Raw genomic sequence first — 12,584 nt, forward strand, 5'->3', positions numbered from 1 at the left:
GAAAAACGAAAAAAGAAGTATGAAAATTGACTTTTATGTTAATGATTTATTGAATTTAGTGAAGAGGAAGCAATGGGATGGTTGAATTTGAAGCCAATTTTTATTTTTATTATATGTATTATTTTACTACATCTCTCCTCAATAAAATAAATAAGTAATAAATAATAATAATAATAATAATAATAAATTCAAATTAATAAAAATACCTTTCTTAATAATAATTACATGCCTTGCTCATATATACCTTGCCTCCATCCTCAATTTTTTTAATATAAAAAATTATTATTATTATTATTATTATTGACCTTTTAAATTGATTCATATCAAACTTTTATAAAAAAAAATTTAATTGTTTAATTAAGAAAAGAAACCACAATAATTAACCCAAACACCAACTAGAGAGAGCTTAACGGGAATAATAATAATAATAACAAAAAGACAAGAGGGCCCCCCCCCACCCCAAACACCAACAAGAAAGAGAGTAATTTGCATGCCAACAAAGAGGCAATGCTTCTCTTAACTTGTTGCTTCCTATAGAAGATAAGGAATCCCAACAAAAGTGAAAAATGGGAAAATTATGACAATGTTCGGTAACTTTTTTTTTTACAAAAGAGAAATTACTTCTATCTATATCCTTTATTTACTGTTTCCGAGCTTAATTGCTTAAGGTGTATATTACCCATTAAAATATTATCTTAAAAAGTTCTCAAAATTTTAATTTATCTCTCCTAACCATTATCGTCATCTTTGGACTTTCTCAACTTTCCCTAAAGGCTTTTTTAGATACTCTTTTTTTTGGTTTTTTTGATTTCCCATCAAGGCTTTCAAAACGTGTCTACTAGGGAGATATTTTCGAGATGGCTCAGCATCTTCGCTGGCACATTGTCTGATGTCTAGTTTTGATACAATTTGTAATAGCTCAAACCTACTACTAGCAGATATTGTCCACTTTTGACTTTTTTTTTTTCAGAGTTTTTTCAAGATTTTTAAAACAAGACGCTCCTACAATAATTGTTTGGTTCCCTTCTTCAAAGGGAACTTACATATTTATTACTGATTTTTCTTTATTAACTCTTAATAAAATGACCCCGAAAAAAAAAAAACAAAAAACAAAAAAAAAGCCACAAATTCCAATATTCCATCATCTCCCCCAACAATTTTTTTTAAAATAAGAAAAAATCTCAATGACGATGGGACAATCAAGAAATGACATTTAATAATTGTTTCATATTTTCCAATATAATTAATTACATAAATATAATAAAGCAGGGAAGAAAATGATTAGCCATTCAAACCAAAGCATACGTCTCTAGCGTTTTATTAGTTCGTTAGTTGTGTCATGTTAGGTACAATGGAAGCATTAAACAGTGTTTTTTTTCCTTAATTTCTCTCTCTTTTTTCTTTTCTTAAATAAATGAATAAATAAATTAAGCTTTTAGCTTTTTTTATACCAAGCAAGACAACAATTATGTCACTGCAGCCGACACTCCGGCTTCAAATAATTCATATTAAATAACTCTCGTCATCGTTATTCCCTTATGATAAAAAAAAAAAAAAAAAAAAAAGAAAAAAAAAAAAAAAAAAAAAAAAGAAAAAAGCTCAGCCCTTTTTCTTAACCAATAGAGTTACCCTACTTAATATTTTAAATTATATGTTTGGTTCTTTGAAATTTTAAAATTATTTCTATATAATATTGTATTTAAATTTTTTCAGATCAATTTATAAGCTTTGGACTTTCAGAATTTCGTCCAATAGATTCCTTTAGCTAACTCTATTATTCAATAATTGTGTCGAACACTAATTTTAAACAAAGTAGCATTGAGCTAACACAGTTAAACGCCAAAACCTAGCTAATATAAGAATCTTTTATACTCTTTTAAAAGTATAAGAACAAAATAGACGATTTTTAAATTCTTTTAATAGAGCAGCCCGGTAGAGACAACTTAAAAAAATTTGATGAAAACTATTAAGTACAATATAATGAACAAAATAGACCTTTCTCAAAGCTTTCCTATTTGAAAATAATTAAAAATGAAGATTAAGCAGAGACAACTTTAAAGTTTGAAATTGAATCCTAACTAAAATAGTTGTTACAATTTTACTCTAGAATAAAATTTTGTTAATTTACCTACTAATTTAAATAAAAACCATCAAAATTTCAACAAAACAAAGTTTTATACAAAAAGAAATTTCACCAATGGTTGAATAAAAACCTTCTCTAGAAATTTTATTAATTTCATATCCTACCTATAATTTTATGTATTTTAATTCATTTATTAGAGATACGTTGATAAATTTAAAGTTTAAGTTTAGGGTTAAAATTGATATAACTTAACAAATTTATTTTTCGCCTAATTTTAAAGAATCAGAACTTATCTGAAGTTGTCTAGCATGAGTTTTCATTTTGTGACCGACACAAATTTGAAAAAAAAAAAAAAAAAAAAAAAAAAAAAAACAGGAAAAACAACAAAATTTGGAAAACAAATACCATATAAAATTCTAAAATATTCCATTGAGAAAATGCAGACAGAAGCAGAGAATAATGATGAAGCTTATATGATGAATAGAAGCGAGGAAGGCTAACCTTTTTGATGTGGGGTGGGTGGGTGGGTGGGTAGGCACTTGCGTCAAGGCATCGGGTTCCCCATTAGTGAAGTGATTTTGATATTAGCCGCAACCTATCAATAGAAAGAAGACAATAAAAAGGTTATTTATACAAAAAAAGAAAACAAGAAAACAAGAAAACAAGAAGAATAGGACTCCACTTTATTATGTAGTGATGATTGTGGGTTTAGTCAACTAAAGGAAGACTTCCTGTCTAATGTTAAATTTCCTTATCATACGCTATGGATACATAAAAGCCCCACAATTGGATGCCTCACTAATTTCTGTTCTTTCTTTCATTGCTCTCTTAATAGTTAAAAGGAAGATTTAACCCCTAATGAAAGGCTTGTTTTCAAAGTAAAAAGGAACAAACAACCCTAATCCTAATCCTCTATCAATTGCCAATTTCCTTGTAATGCTTCAACTCTACCCGAGGTTTGAAATGTGACCAAAGTTACGAGGTCTTAAATTATGGATTTTCTAAAAAAAACTATTTAAACACAAGGTTTTATATAGTAATTTTGGATACAACTTTCTCTATATAGAAAATTAGAGAATTATTGTATATATGTAATCCAAATCCACCGTCAGCACATATTGTCCTCTTTGAGTCTTTTCTATCGGGCCTCCCCTCAAGGCTTTAAAAGCGTTTCTGTTTCCACACTCTTATAAAGAGTGTTTTGTTCTCCTCCCCAATTAATGTGGGACATCACAATCCAACCCCCTTCGGGGCTCAGCGTCCTCACTGACCCTTTCTCCAATCGATGTGGGACTACCACCAAATCCACCCCCCTTTGGGACCAGCGTCCTTACTGGCACACCGCCTCGTGTTTACCCCCCTTTGGGGAACAGCGAGAAGGCTAACACATCGTCCGGTGTCTAGCTCTAATACCATTTGTAATAACCCAGATCCACCGCTAGCAGATATTGTCCTCTTTGGGCTTTCCTTTTCGGGCTTCCCCTCAAGGCTTTAAAGCACGTCTGTTAGGGGAAGGTTTCCACACGCTAAAAGTGTTTTGTTCTCCTCCCAACCAATGTGGGACATCACAATATATAAATCTAATAATTTTTGTACTAAAGTCAACTTAACATTATTTAGCTACAAATGACTAATTAGAAGTTTCAATTAAAAAAATGAATAACGTTTTCAATTGAGCAAATAAAACACAGGAATCCAATTCAATTTATTATCTCTTTTGCAACTTGAAAAGACTTCTCTCATTTTAATATTTTAAAAAAAGCTTCAAAGAAAGGCATGATTCTAGAGATTAGCTTTCAGGTTTGATGATTAGAAAAATTATAAGGTGGCTAATGGGTAGGCATCAGATTGGTTGAATGTTTCATGGTAGGCATCACCTAATAAAGAAAATTAGGAATGTGAAAGAAGTTTGTCCAATCATCTCAATCCTACTTTACGAGAATTCCCCTAATAAGACAACATATGTATCAAGAAAGGGAAAAAAAAAAAGAATAATAAAGCAAACAGAGGGGAAAATAATAATAATAAATAAATAAATAAATAAATAAAAACCAATTCTAATTACCAAATATTCTACTAAGCTAATCATTTGTGCCCTAAATATAAATTTATGGAGAATCTTCTTCACACGGTTTCAAGTGGAGTTTGATCGGATAATATTTATGGGAATAGTCTGGATTCTCATAGAAGAAAGAGGATTAACTAATTTGGCCTTGGTTCCCTTTCTTGGCCCTTGATTAAACCGACAGATATACAAAGACAAATATTTTCATGAAGGTCATAAAATACAATAAAGCTGTCAATATAAACGCAGTAAAGCTTTTGGACAACTTTGTCCTTTCTTTCTTATCTTATTAGTGCAAAAGTGGGGCTAAAAACTGGAAATGTCATAACAGTAAAGCACGTCGACGAGGAGCTTAGTGTGAAAATTTTCAACTATATTCCTAGATAAACGTTTCAAAATCCTAGAACCTAGGACACCATTAATAAAAACATAGGAACTTCTGAATTATCAATAAGAAAAAAAAAACATAAATATTTTTAATTCATTTTCTAATTTATCTAAAATAAGATCTTGTAACTACCCACTCAATTAAAGATGATCTCCATCATGTTTTTTTTTTTTTTTGTACTTGTAAAGGTCTTTTTAATTGAATTTTAAATTCTAGAAAGTTCTCAAAATACACATCTTTTAATGCTTAAATAAGAGTGTTAATTATTGAATAAGACTTGCCACGATGCAGTTCCTATTTATTTATCATAGAACTTACTCACCAAGCAATTACTAAAGCAGTACAGCCTCTTACAATAATTTATGCCTAAGATAGCATGAAATTAAATGAAATTGACATGTGAAAGGAAATTAAATTTCCTTCCAGAACCAATCTAAATTATTGAAATTTATTTCCTCATTTCACTGCAAAACATTTATTATTATTATTATTATTATTATTATTATTATTATTATTATTATGGGAGGGGGGAATAGAAATATATCATTTCAAACATTTTGGCTATAGTTACCCATAAACAGGTGTTGATATCATCAACAAATTGATAAACATATTATTAATTATACAGTTAAGATTGATGGTATATGAAACAGCGCATTATTAATAGGATATATATATAATATAACAACAAAACCATTTTAAGTATAATTTAGTGATATTAAACAAAGCATAACTTACTGATTTTGAATTAGTTAAAAGTTCAAAATTATTTTAAAACATAGTATTAATAATTCAAAAATCAATTTTAGTTTATGAAAATTGTATTTAAAAATGTAAAATTAAACAAATAAATTACTTTTGCATGAAAGATATGTATCATATTCAAATAAACATGTACTAAAACTATAGTTTATTTTAATAACAGAAATCTATGGAATCTACGGAAGGTTTGGACTTCGGAGGAAGGGGAAAAAAGAGTTCCAAGGCCCGCTCCACTCGAGCAGAAAATGATACGTTTTAATAGAAAGTAAGATTGTTTTTCTTTTTTATAAAAAAAGTTAAGCAACGGACATGCCGCTCCCCGACTTTACTTAATATCACATGGCTCAAATCATGCTCATGAGTGCATGTATTGGATACCCTACATTTTTCTCAACCGTATACTACCATGTTAGAATCACAATTTCCGGCTCTACCTAAACTAAAACTTGAATATGGACAAAGAAAAAAAAGGGAAGATTGAGTTGTAAAATAACCCGTGATTTCCAAATCATGAACCTTTTATTGTCCAGAAAACAGGGTATTGATAAAACAGAACATCCATGTGGGACTTGGTTGGACTTGGCAGACAACAATATCCAGTTTGTGGGCTTTGTTGTTAAATTCAGCTAAACCACTCGGTAGTGTACACCTCTCCTTTTAATAGGCATGGACTTCCCACACTCACTAAAAAGTTGGTAATGGGCTTCATCATTCAAACCCCACTACCCCATTGCTAAGAGGAACTAAAATATCTACGGCTTTGCTTCGTTTCAAAGAAAAGCTAAATGGGAATGGCTCAGAATTATTTTAATGTCCTACTAAGGAGCCTTCCCGAACACAAGAAAAAAGTTTTTATGACAAGAGCAAGTTAGAGTTATGCTCATCTTTTGTGTGAAAGGGAGTGTTAGTGGTCCAGATTCCAAAGTGGGAGGGGGAAGGGAAAAGAAGAAAAGATTTGGAGGGATATTTGTGCAGTGGAAAAGAAAAAGGAGGTTGTACGAAAAGCAATAAGGCTCAGAAAACCATAATGGACAGCATGCGAAAGTGGGCATTCAACAGCAAGATAAGGATCCAATTACCTAGAAGAAAGGCGTTTTTACATCCTGATCGTGCTGACCCATCTTGCACCTGCAAAAGAAGGGTACGAAAAAAAAAAAAAAAAAATACAGCTGTTCAATGATTTCGCATTCACTTTCTTAGATTTGATAAAAGGATCCATCGTAATTCTAGAACTAGGTTAATAAATAGAAGTTATAAACTTGTGATATATATGTTATGCATCTAAGGTAGTTGATTATGATACAAATTTTGGCATGAGGTAAAGAACATACAGGCATATATAACATGAGATAAAATCTTCTTTAACCATAAACTGGTGAAATAAAGGAACATTCCTTCCCCAAGCGATTCTCTAACAAAAAATCTTCAATCATTTCTCACCATGGCGGTGTCTAATTTCAAGATATTGTCTGGAATCAAAGATCATTATGATATGATCTGGCGTACAGAATAGAGGTTTGTTTTGAGCCTTCATTCATGATAGGGTCTTTTGGCATTGAAAAATTAAGACTAATACTATCTTTTTCCTGCCATCTTGGCAGAGTAGTTTTCGAATGTTACAAATTGTAAATAGTTATTATTCAAGGACAACAAGAAGGCCATGTCCTATTAAAGCTGATCGGTTCATAAATCTTTCATTAAGTACGATATCTAGACTTCAAATTTTGAAATCATACTTACTTTCTTGGACGTACAGGCGTTAGGAAAAGACTGAGGTAAGAATGCATGAGTTTTTAGAATTTAGTTTAACCCCGAATGCAACAAGGATAGGATACTAGCCCTATTCTTTCTCACGTCTAAAAGGCCTTGGTTCCTACACTGGCAGTCTTTTTCTTCAGGCAACAGTTATTATAATCTAATTTCTTTCATCCAGACAAAAAGTGCATAAAATTTAGTGTAGGCTGAAATGCACTTCTCAAAGGTCAATCTGTTTTGTAAGGGCAGACTACGGCCTGGATAGATGCAATTTGAACGTACCAGAGAATATTTCCATACATATGAGATAGACGGCTACAAGACAATATTTCAAGTGGTGCACCAAAAAGTAATCTTGCAAGCTACAAATGTATTATCTATCAACATCTCCATGATACAAATAGAAAAATAGGAAGAACGAAAGTTTCCTCCATCATTAGAATGTGGTGTAAAGATTCCAGGAAATCCTACCAATGCAAGTCTCATTTTTAACATCTTGAATCATTTTTTCAATCTATTCTTTCTGAACATATAAGCATTGATATTTAATGAGCAGAAATGTACCTTCAATTAATAATTATAGGATTGCCATATTTTCTTTTCTGCCTTCTTGCTTTCCTTAAAATTCTTTCAGTTTCTTCCTTAGCGTCTTCAATGGAATAGTAACGTACATCTTCTCCTAGTATTTGTCATGTTAATATAAATAATATCAAACAAAATACTAATATTCATTTCACAATCTAGCATAGAGAAATATTGACTCTGACTGATCTGCAAGCCAAATAAAGCACGTCGAATTGTCCCAGTGAACCATACTATTGAAAATAAAATTCCATAGTGTTCCATATTTTTCTCCTCATACTATTATTGTAGGACAGCATGTTTTCATATTCTTTTAGAATGGCTCGTTTTTTTTTTTTTTTTTTTTTTTGCTCGCTAAAATAAGTTTTAACGCCACTCCACTATAACTTATGAAGCATGAATGCTCCTCCGAATCTGTCCAATATCTAGGGCAAACAGACACGCCTTGAATTCGAGTCCAACATATCTAAAAAACCCAGATACATCTTCCACGTCTTACTGCCTCGACAAATGGCCAATCTTCTCCTTTTTTTTTTAGCAGCCAGACGCTGCTGAGCACTTTGGGTCAGTTTTATTGAATTCTAAAAAATGAGGCTACTTTATGTTATTAGACCAATCTGTGCTGGACTCAAATCTTATATACCTACTCTACCCAAAATCGGGATCTTGTCCTTCGAATGAAAATCTTCTGAGCACATGAAATGAATAGATTTATATAAAATATAAAGTATCGATATTTTATGTATCACAGCAGGACCATGTCTTCAATTTTTTTCTAAATAGTTACATGCCATTATTTCTTTGTTCCGTCATGTCCACGTCTCATATCAGTTGCATGCTACTCTATATGCATGTGAAGAAGATGTGATTGACAATATTTAAATTTACACTATTTATACCATCTAGAAGTGTCTTTCTTTATTTTCAGGAATCACCTGTTTTCTTCTCTTCAATTAAGCAGGAGAAGCTTCTTTCGATCTCCTCATCGGAATCGACAATAACTCTATATTCCCTTTCCAGCACCAGGCACTGCTAATATTCAAGGTGAAATCTTTACTCGCTTCATAGAATAATGTGTAAAGTTTGGATTCAATAATCAGGGAATAGCTTAATATTGGCTTTCAAAAATACAATTACACAATTTCCGCAATAAATGGTAATGAGATGGCAGAAGAAATAATGAAATTCAAATTGCTACCTGTTCAGAAAATGGAATTACTTTCTTTGGATCTTCCTTTTTCACCACGCTACTAGTGCAAAAGGCCTTTTCCACTTTTACTGATTTCCACCTTCCCACTTCCTCGCTTTGTACTGCAGTTGCTCGAATGCAAACATTTGGAGACGCAGGTTGGCTGATAGTAAGTGGGAAAAGTAAGCTCTCTTAAGATGCTAAAGAACAAAGGACCAATGCGTATAATTCCATAGTGCATTAACAATCACCAGAACATTGTGGGTGCTCAAGAGTATGATTTTCATGCCATAAGATAACATTACTGATAAATGGAAACTTCTTTTCTCCACGCATATACTCCACATGCAATATGATAGAATTTAATGAAATATAATACCAAAATTCCCTTGAGAACTTCCAGACTGCTGTATATCAGAGCCATAAATTATACAGGAAGGGAAGAAACCGTTGAGCTTTTGTATGTCACTAAATCTCTTGAAATTCTACATTTTGTGCATTAGAAGGAAAGTTGAACTCCCAGATTGGTATAAATCAATTCAATCTAAACACATTCACCATTATCAGTAATTCATTCATTTAAGATATGGTAACTTTCTGAATGTGAAATGCATGAAAAAAAATCTAGGAATCAAATCAGTTATTGTGAAAACCGAGATTCATACATTTTACATCGAAGTCGCTTTTGCTGTGGAGCATCCAAACAAGTGGTACTCTGACATTTAAAATTAGTTCAGGATGAAACAAATGCTTAAAATATTTTACCAATATTTAGTAAGAAACCGAACCTCAGGAGATTGAATAGAGTGAGGTGGAAATTTCTTCAAGGGTTTCTTTAAGGTACAGACCATTGCCTACAAGTTACATGAAGAATACATGACTGCTAAGTGGCATTTACTTTAGATATTAAAACAATCTCAGAGCAAAAATTTGGGCAGGGTACCTTTGTGAAGATATATACATACATATAAATCTAAACAACCCATCTTGTCGGAATAGAGTTAGGAGGCAAATGCTTTTTATTGTACATTTATAGCAATATTTGTTACAACATGCACTTACGTTCATTTCTTGGGTGAATGTGCTGATGAAATCATTTTTTAATTTCAGGTGAGATGCTTGTACTTGCTTTTCCAATGCAGAAAGAACATCAGATATCTCATGTAGCCTTTCTTGGTATGCATCGTTCTTAAGTTGATCGGATATTAATTTGAAGCCTCCATCAAGAGTAGCTTTCATGCCATCATGTTCTTTGTTCTGACGTTGAACTTTGCAATCATTAGTTGAATGAACAATTTAGACATTATGATTAAATTGAAACGAACTTAATGGTCAATAAAATATTGCATTGATCTAGTACAATTTTACCATGGATTGCAGCAAGCTACTGCTAACAATCATCTTTTGCCATATGCCTTCAACTGCAATTTGAAAGATCAATAAGAATATTATTTGAATAAACTTTTAGTCCTTAAGCTTTAAATTGTAGGTCAGGAATACTTACTGATTTGGGCACTTTCTCTTTTCACATTCATAACATAGCAATCTTAATCCTACTTTATGAAGGAATTGAAATTCAAGTAAAGCATTTGCATCACCTTATTCCTACTTGAGTAACAAGCACAAAAGGAATCAGTGCAAAAAGTGTTTTTCAAACAGTAATACATAGTTTCTCTTCAAATTTTACTTTTCAGCTTGAGGGATTGCAAAGCTCACCATCGAGAGAAATTTGCTTCATTCCTTTGTTCAGTTGCAGAATATCACTATGAAGAGAATCCAAGATCTTTCCAAACTTGTTTAATGAGTTTTCTATAGTACCAAGGCGGCGGTCAAGTTCTTCACCAACTTGACCTAAAAAGAAAAGCTGAAACTATGAAATTAAGTCGCAATAAATGTATAGAGGTTGTAAGAAATGACAGTTGATCAACCTGCCTACTCAAAGAGTTATACCATGCTGTAATGAAATCAAAGAAGCTAATTGAAATAGTTTGAGTCCATCATATGAATCCAAGGGAATGAACTTACATTTAGAGTCTGGAAGAGGAGTTGATTTCCATCGCTGTGTTAAACTGGTTGAAGATTTAGAGAGTGACAACTGGCAATCTTCTCTGAAAAAACTAGGAGGAAAAAAGGAATTCTTCTTTATTGAGTTTTCTCGGTCTTGAGAGCTAAATCTCTGCAAACAGAATGGTACATCAAAGTTAAGTCATATGACGAGATGAAAACAGAGAACACCACTGTAATCAGAAAACTTTATTCCATGTTAAAACGACAGCATAGTCAGATCCTCATTGCTTATGAGAAACTAAGTGCACTCGTCATGGTGCTTTCTTATATGTAAATAATACAATAACATATCTGTAAGCATTTTGTAAAACTAAAGGTACATTTTGAGGTATTTAACTTCAAAATTCTGAAAATAAGGATGGTTATTTCAGATGAGTAAAAAAACTCGACCGACTTTTATTTGCAGAGAGGTGCAAACAAATATAATCACAAGCATACGATTAAACATAAAAATTGAAGCAGTCTTTCAATATTGTCAAGACAAAATGAATTCCGTAATGCTAATTATTTAATCGAGTGCATAAACACATCGACTATCAGTGTAGTACTTTATTGTCATTTCCTTCATTTCTTATTGCACAAACAAAGTCCTAAAACCTGGAAATCCAGAGAAGAGCCGAGATTGACCTGTTCATTTGTCACGACTTCGTCAAACGAGTTCTGAGAAAGCTGAGAATACATGCCGTGCTCAGATGACAGACCCAGAGAAAAGGATTGTTGCGAAGGTTGTGATCGCAACTGTGGTGCTTGCTGCCCAGTGGTTAACGCATTTGACCTCCTACAGATCATCAAGATCGTTCATATTTTCAATTTAGAACACGTTATTAGGAATTTTCATATTTTCCTTGAATATTTTTTTCCTTTCCTCTGGAACAGATTTGAAAATAGTGACGTAAACTCGATCGAGTTTGCAGCGAACTCAGCTTGCAATTTCATGACAGGATTATTGTCTGAAAACGTCAAACTCTTAGTCATCTGTTTTTGTTTTGTTTTGTTTTGTCTTTTTTTTTTTTTTTTTCCGTCCAAACTTGAAGTAACTGAATATCGTATCGATATAAAATAAAGTCAGTTCAATCAAAGAATGAACCTAACTAAGCTGTGTAAGTAAAAAATTCGAAGTCAGCAGTAAAACCTATTAATGATGTCAATCTCTTAAAAGTTCGGATACAATAAATTCCTTCTGAAACGTCAAGAACGCAGCTAGGATCAAAATGAAATCCATATCCTTCACAACTCGGAACACAATAAACAGCTAGAATCGCATGGAATACTTTTTCCGAAGAAAAAAAGTCAAGCTACTGAATATGAACAACATTGCAACCTAAACTTCTTGCGCATTGTTATCCCTGAGTTCTTGCAATTAAAACAAATTATACCGCCAAAATTAAACAAGATCAGATGCATGCCTGGATTGAGGAGGAAGAACGGAGATAGAACTGAGATCGCAGGCCTTGTTTATCTTCAGCCGCATTTGATTGAAATACTCTCAGCGGGAAGACTGAGAAGCCAAAAACTCTTCCAACTGTTCGATCAAAACTGCAGGCGTGATCGAGCTACAGAAGAACGATTGTAAACCGAAACCAACAATCGCTTTGCCTGCAGTATAGAAATGAGGAGGATCTCCAAGCTTGAAAGTTGTTGATCACTCCAAATGACAAATATGACACAGAAGAGAGACACAATGGCGGGAAAC

The 12,584-nt window shown here is 32.5% G+C and overlaps 1 protein-coding gene and 1 long non-coding RNA gene across 11 annotated transcripts; one reads left to right on the forward strand and one right to left on the reverse strand.

Annotated features, from left to right (window-relative positions):
* Positions 1–1,176: 1,176 nt before the first annotated feature.
* LOC111789926 (putative recombination initiation defects 3) lies at positions 1,177–12,554 on the reverse strand. 8 transcript variants are annotated; one of them, XM_087122681.1, is made up of 13 exons: positions 12,298–12,554; positions 11,519–11,669; positions 10,850–11,000; positions 10,541–10,675; positions 10,193–10,245; positions 9,887–10,081; positions 9,613–9,678; positions 9,490–9,539; positions 8,834–8,987; positions 8,571–8,664; positions 7,618–7,726; positions 6,378–6,426; positions 1,177–2,678 (listed from the first exon to the last, which is right to left on the reverse strand). In XM_087122681.1, the coding sequence occupies exons 1-11, from the start codon at positions 12,360–12,362 to the stop codon at positions 7,620–7,622; spliced, it is 1,221 nt and encodes a 406-aa protein (XP_086978807.1). In that variant the 5' UTR covers positions 12,363–12,554; the 3' UTR covers positions 1,177–2,678; positions 6,378–6,426; positions 7,618–7,619. The 8 variants fall into 8 exon arrangements, with proteins under 8 accessions (XP_086978807.1, XP_023526420.2, XP_086978806.1 ...); XM_023670652.2 differs by having other exon boundaries at positions 7,618–7,732; XM_087122680.1 differs by having other exon boundaries at positions 8,571–8,667.
* LOC111789927 (uncharacterized) lies at positions 5,057–10,651 on the forward strand. Of its 3 annotated transcripts, none has more exons than XR_015420437.1 (5): positions 5,057–6,439; positions 8,564–8,679; positions 8,953–9,098; positions 9,935–10,000; positions 10,519–10,651. It is a non-coding gene; the product is annotated as an uncharacterized LOC111789927 (long non-coding RNA). The 3 variants fall into 3 exon arrangements; XR_015420436.1 differs by having other exon boundaries at positions 5,065–6,439; positions 8,953–9,006; XR_002814418.2 differs by lacking the exon at positions 10,519–10,651 and having other exon boundaries at positions 5,071–6,439; positions 8,953–9,006; positions 9,935–10,186.
* Positions 12,555–12,584: the final 30 nt, after the last annotated feature.

The sequence above is a fragment of the Cucurbita pepo genome, chromosome 3 (genome assembly GCF_057944985.1).
Source record: "Cucurbita pepo subsp. pepo isolate OVF chromosome 3, ASM5794498v1, whole genome shotgun sequence".
NCBI classification, from domain to species: Eukaryota; Viridiplantae; Streptophyta; class Magnoliopsida; order Cucurbitales; family Cucurbitaceae; genus Cucurbita; species Cucurbita pepo.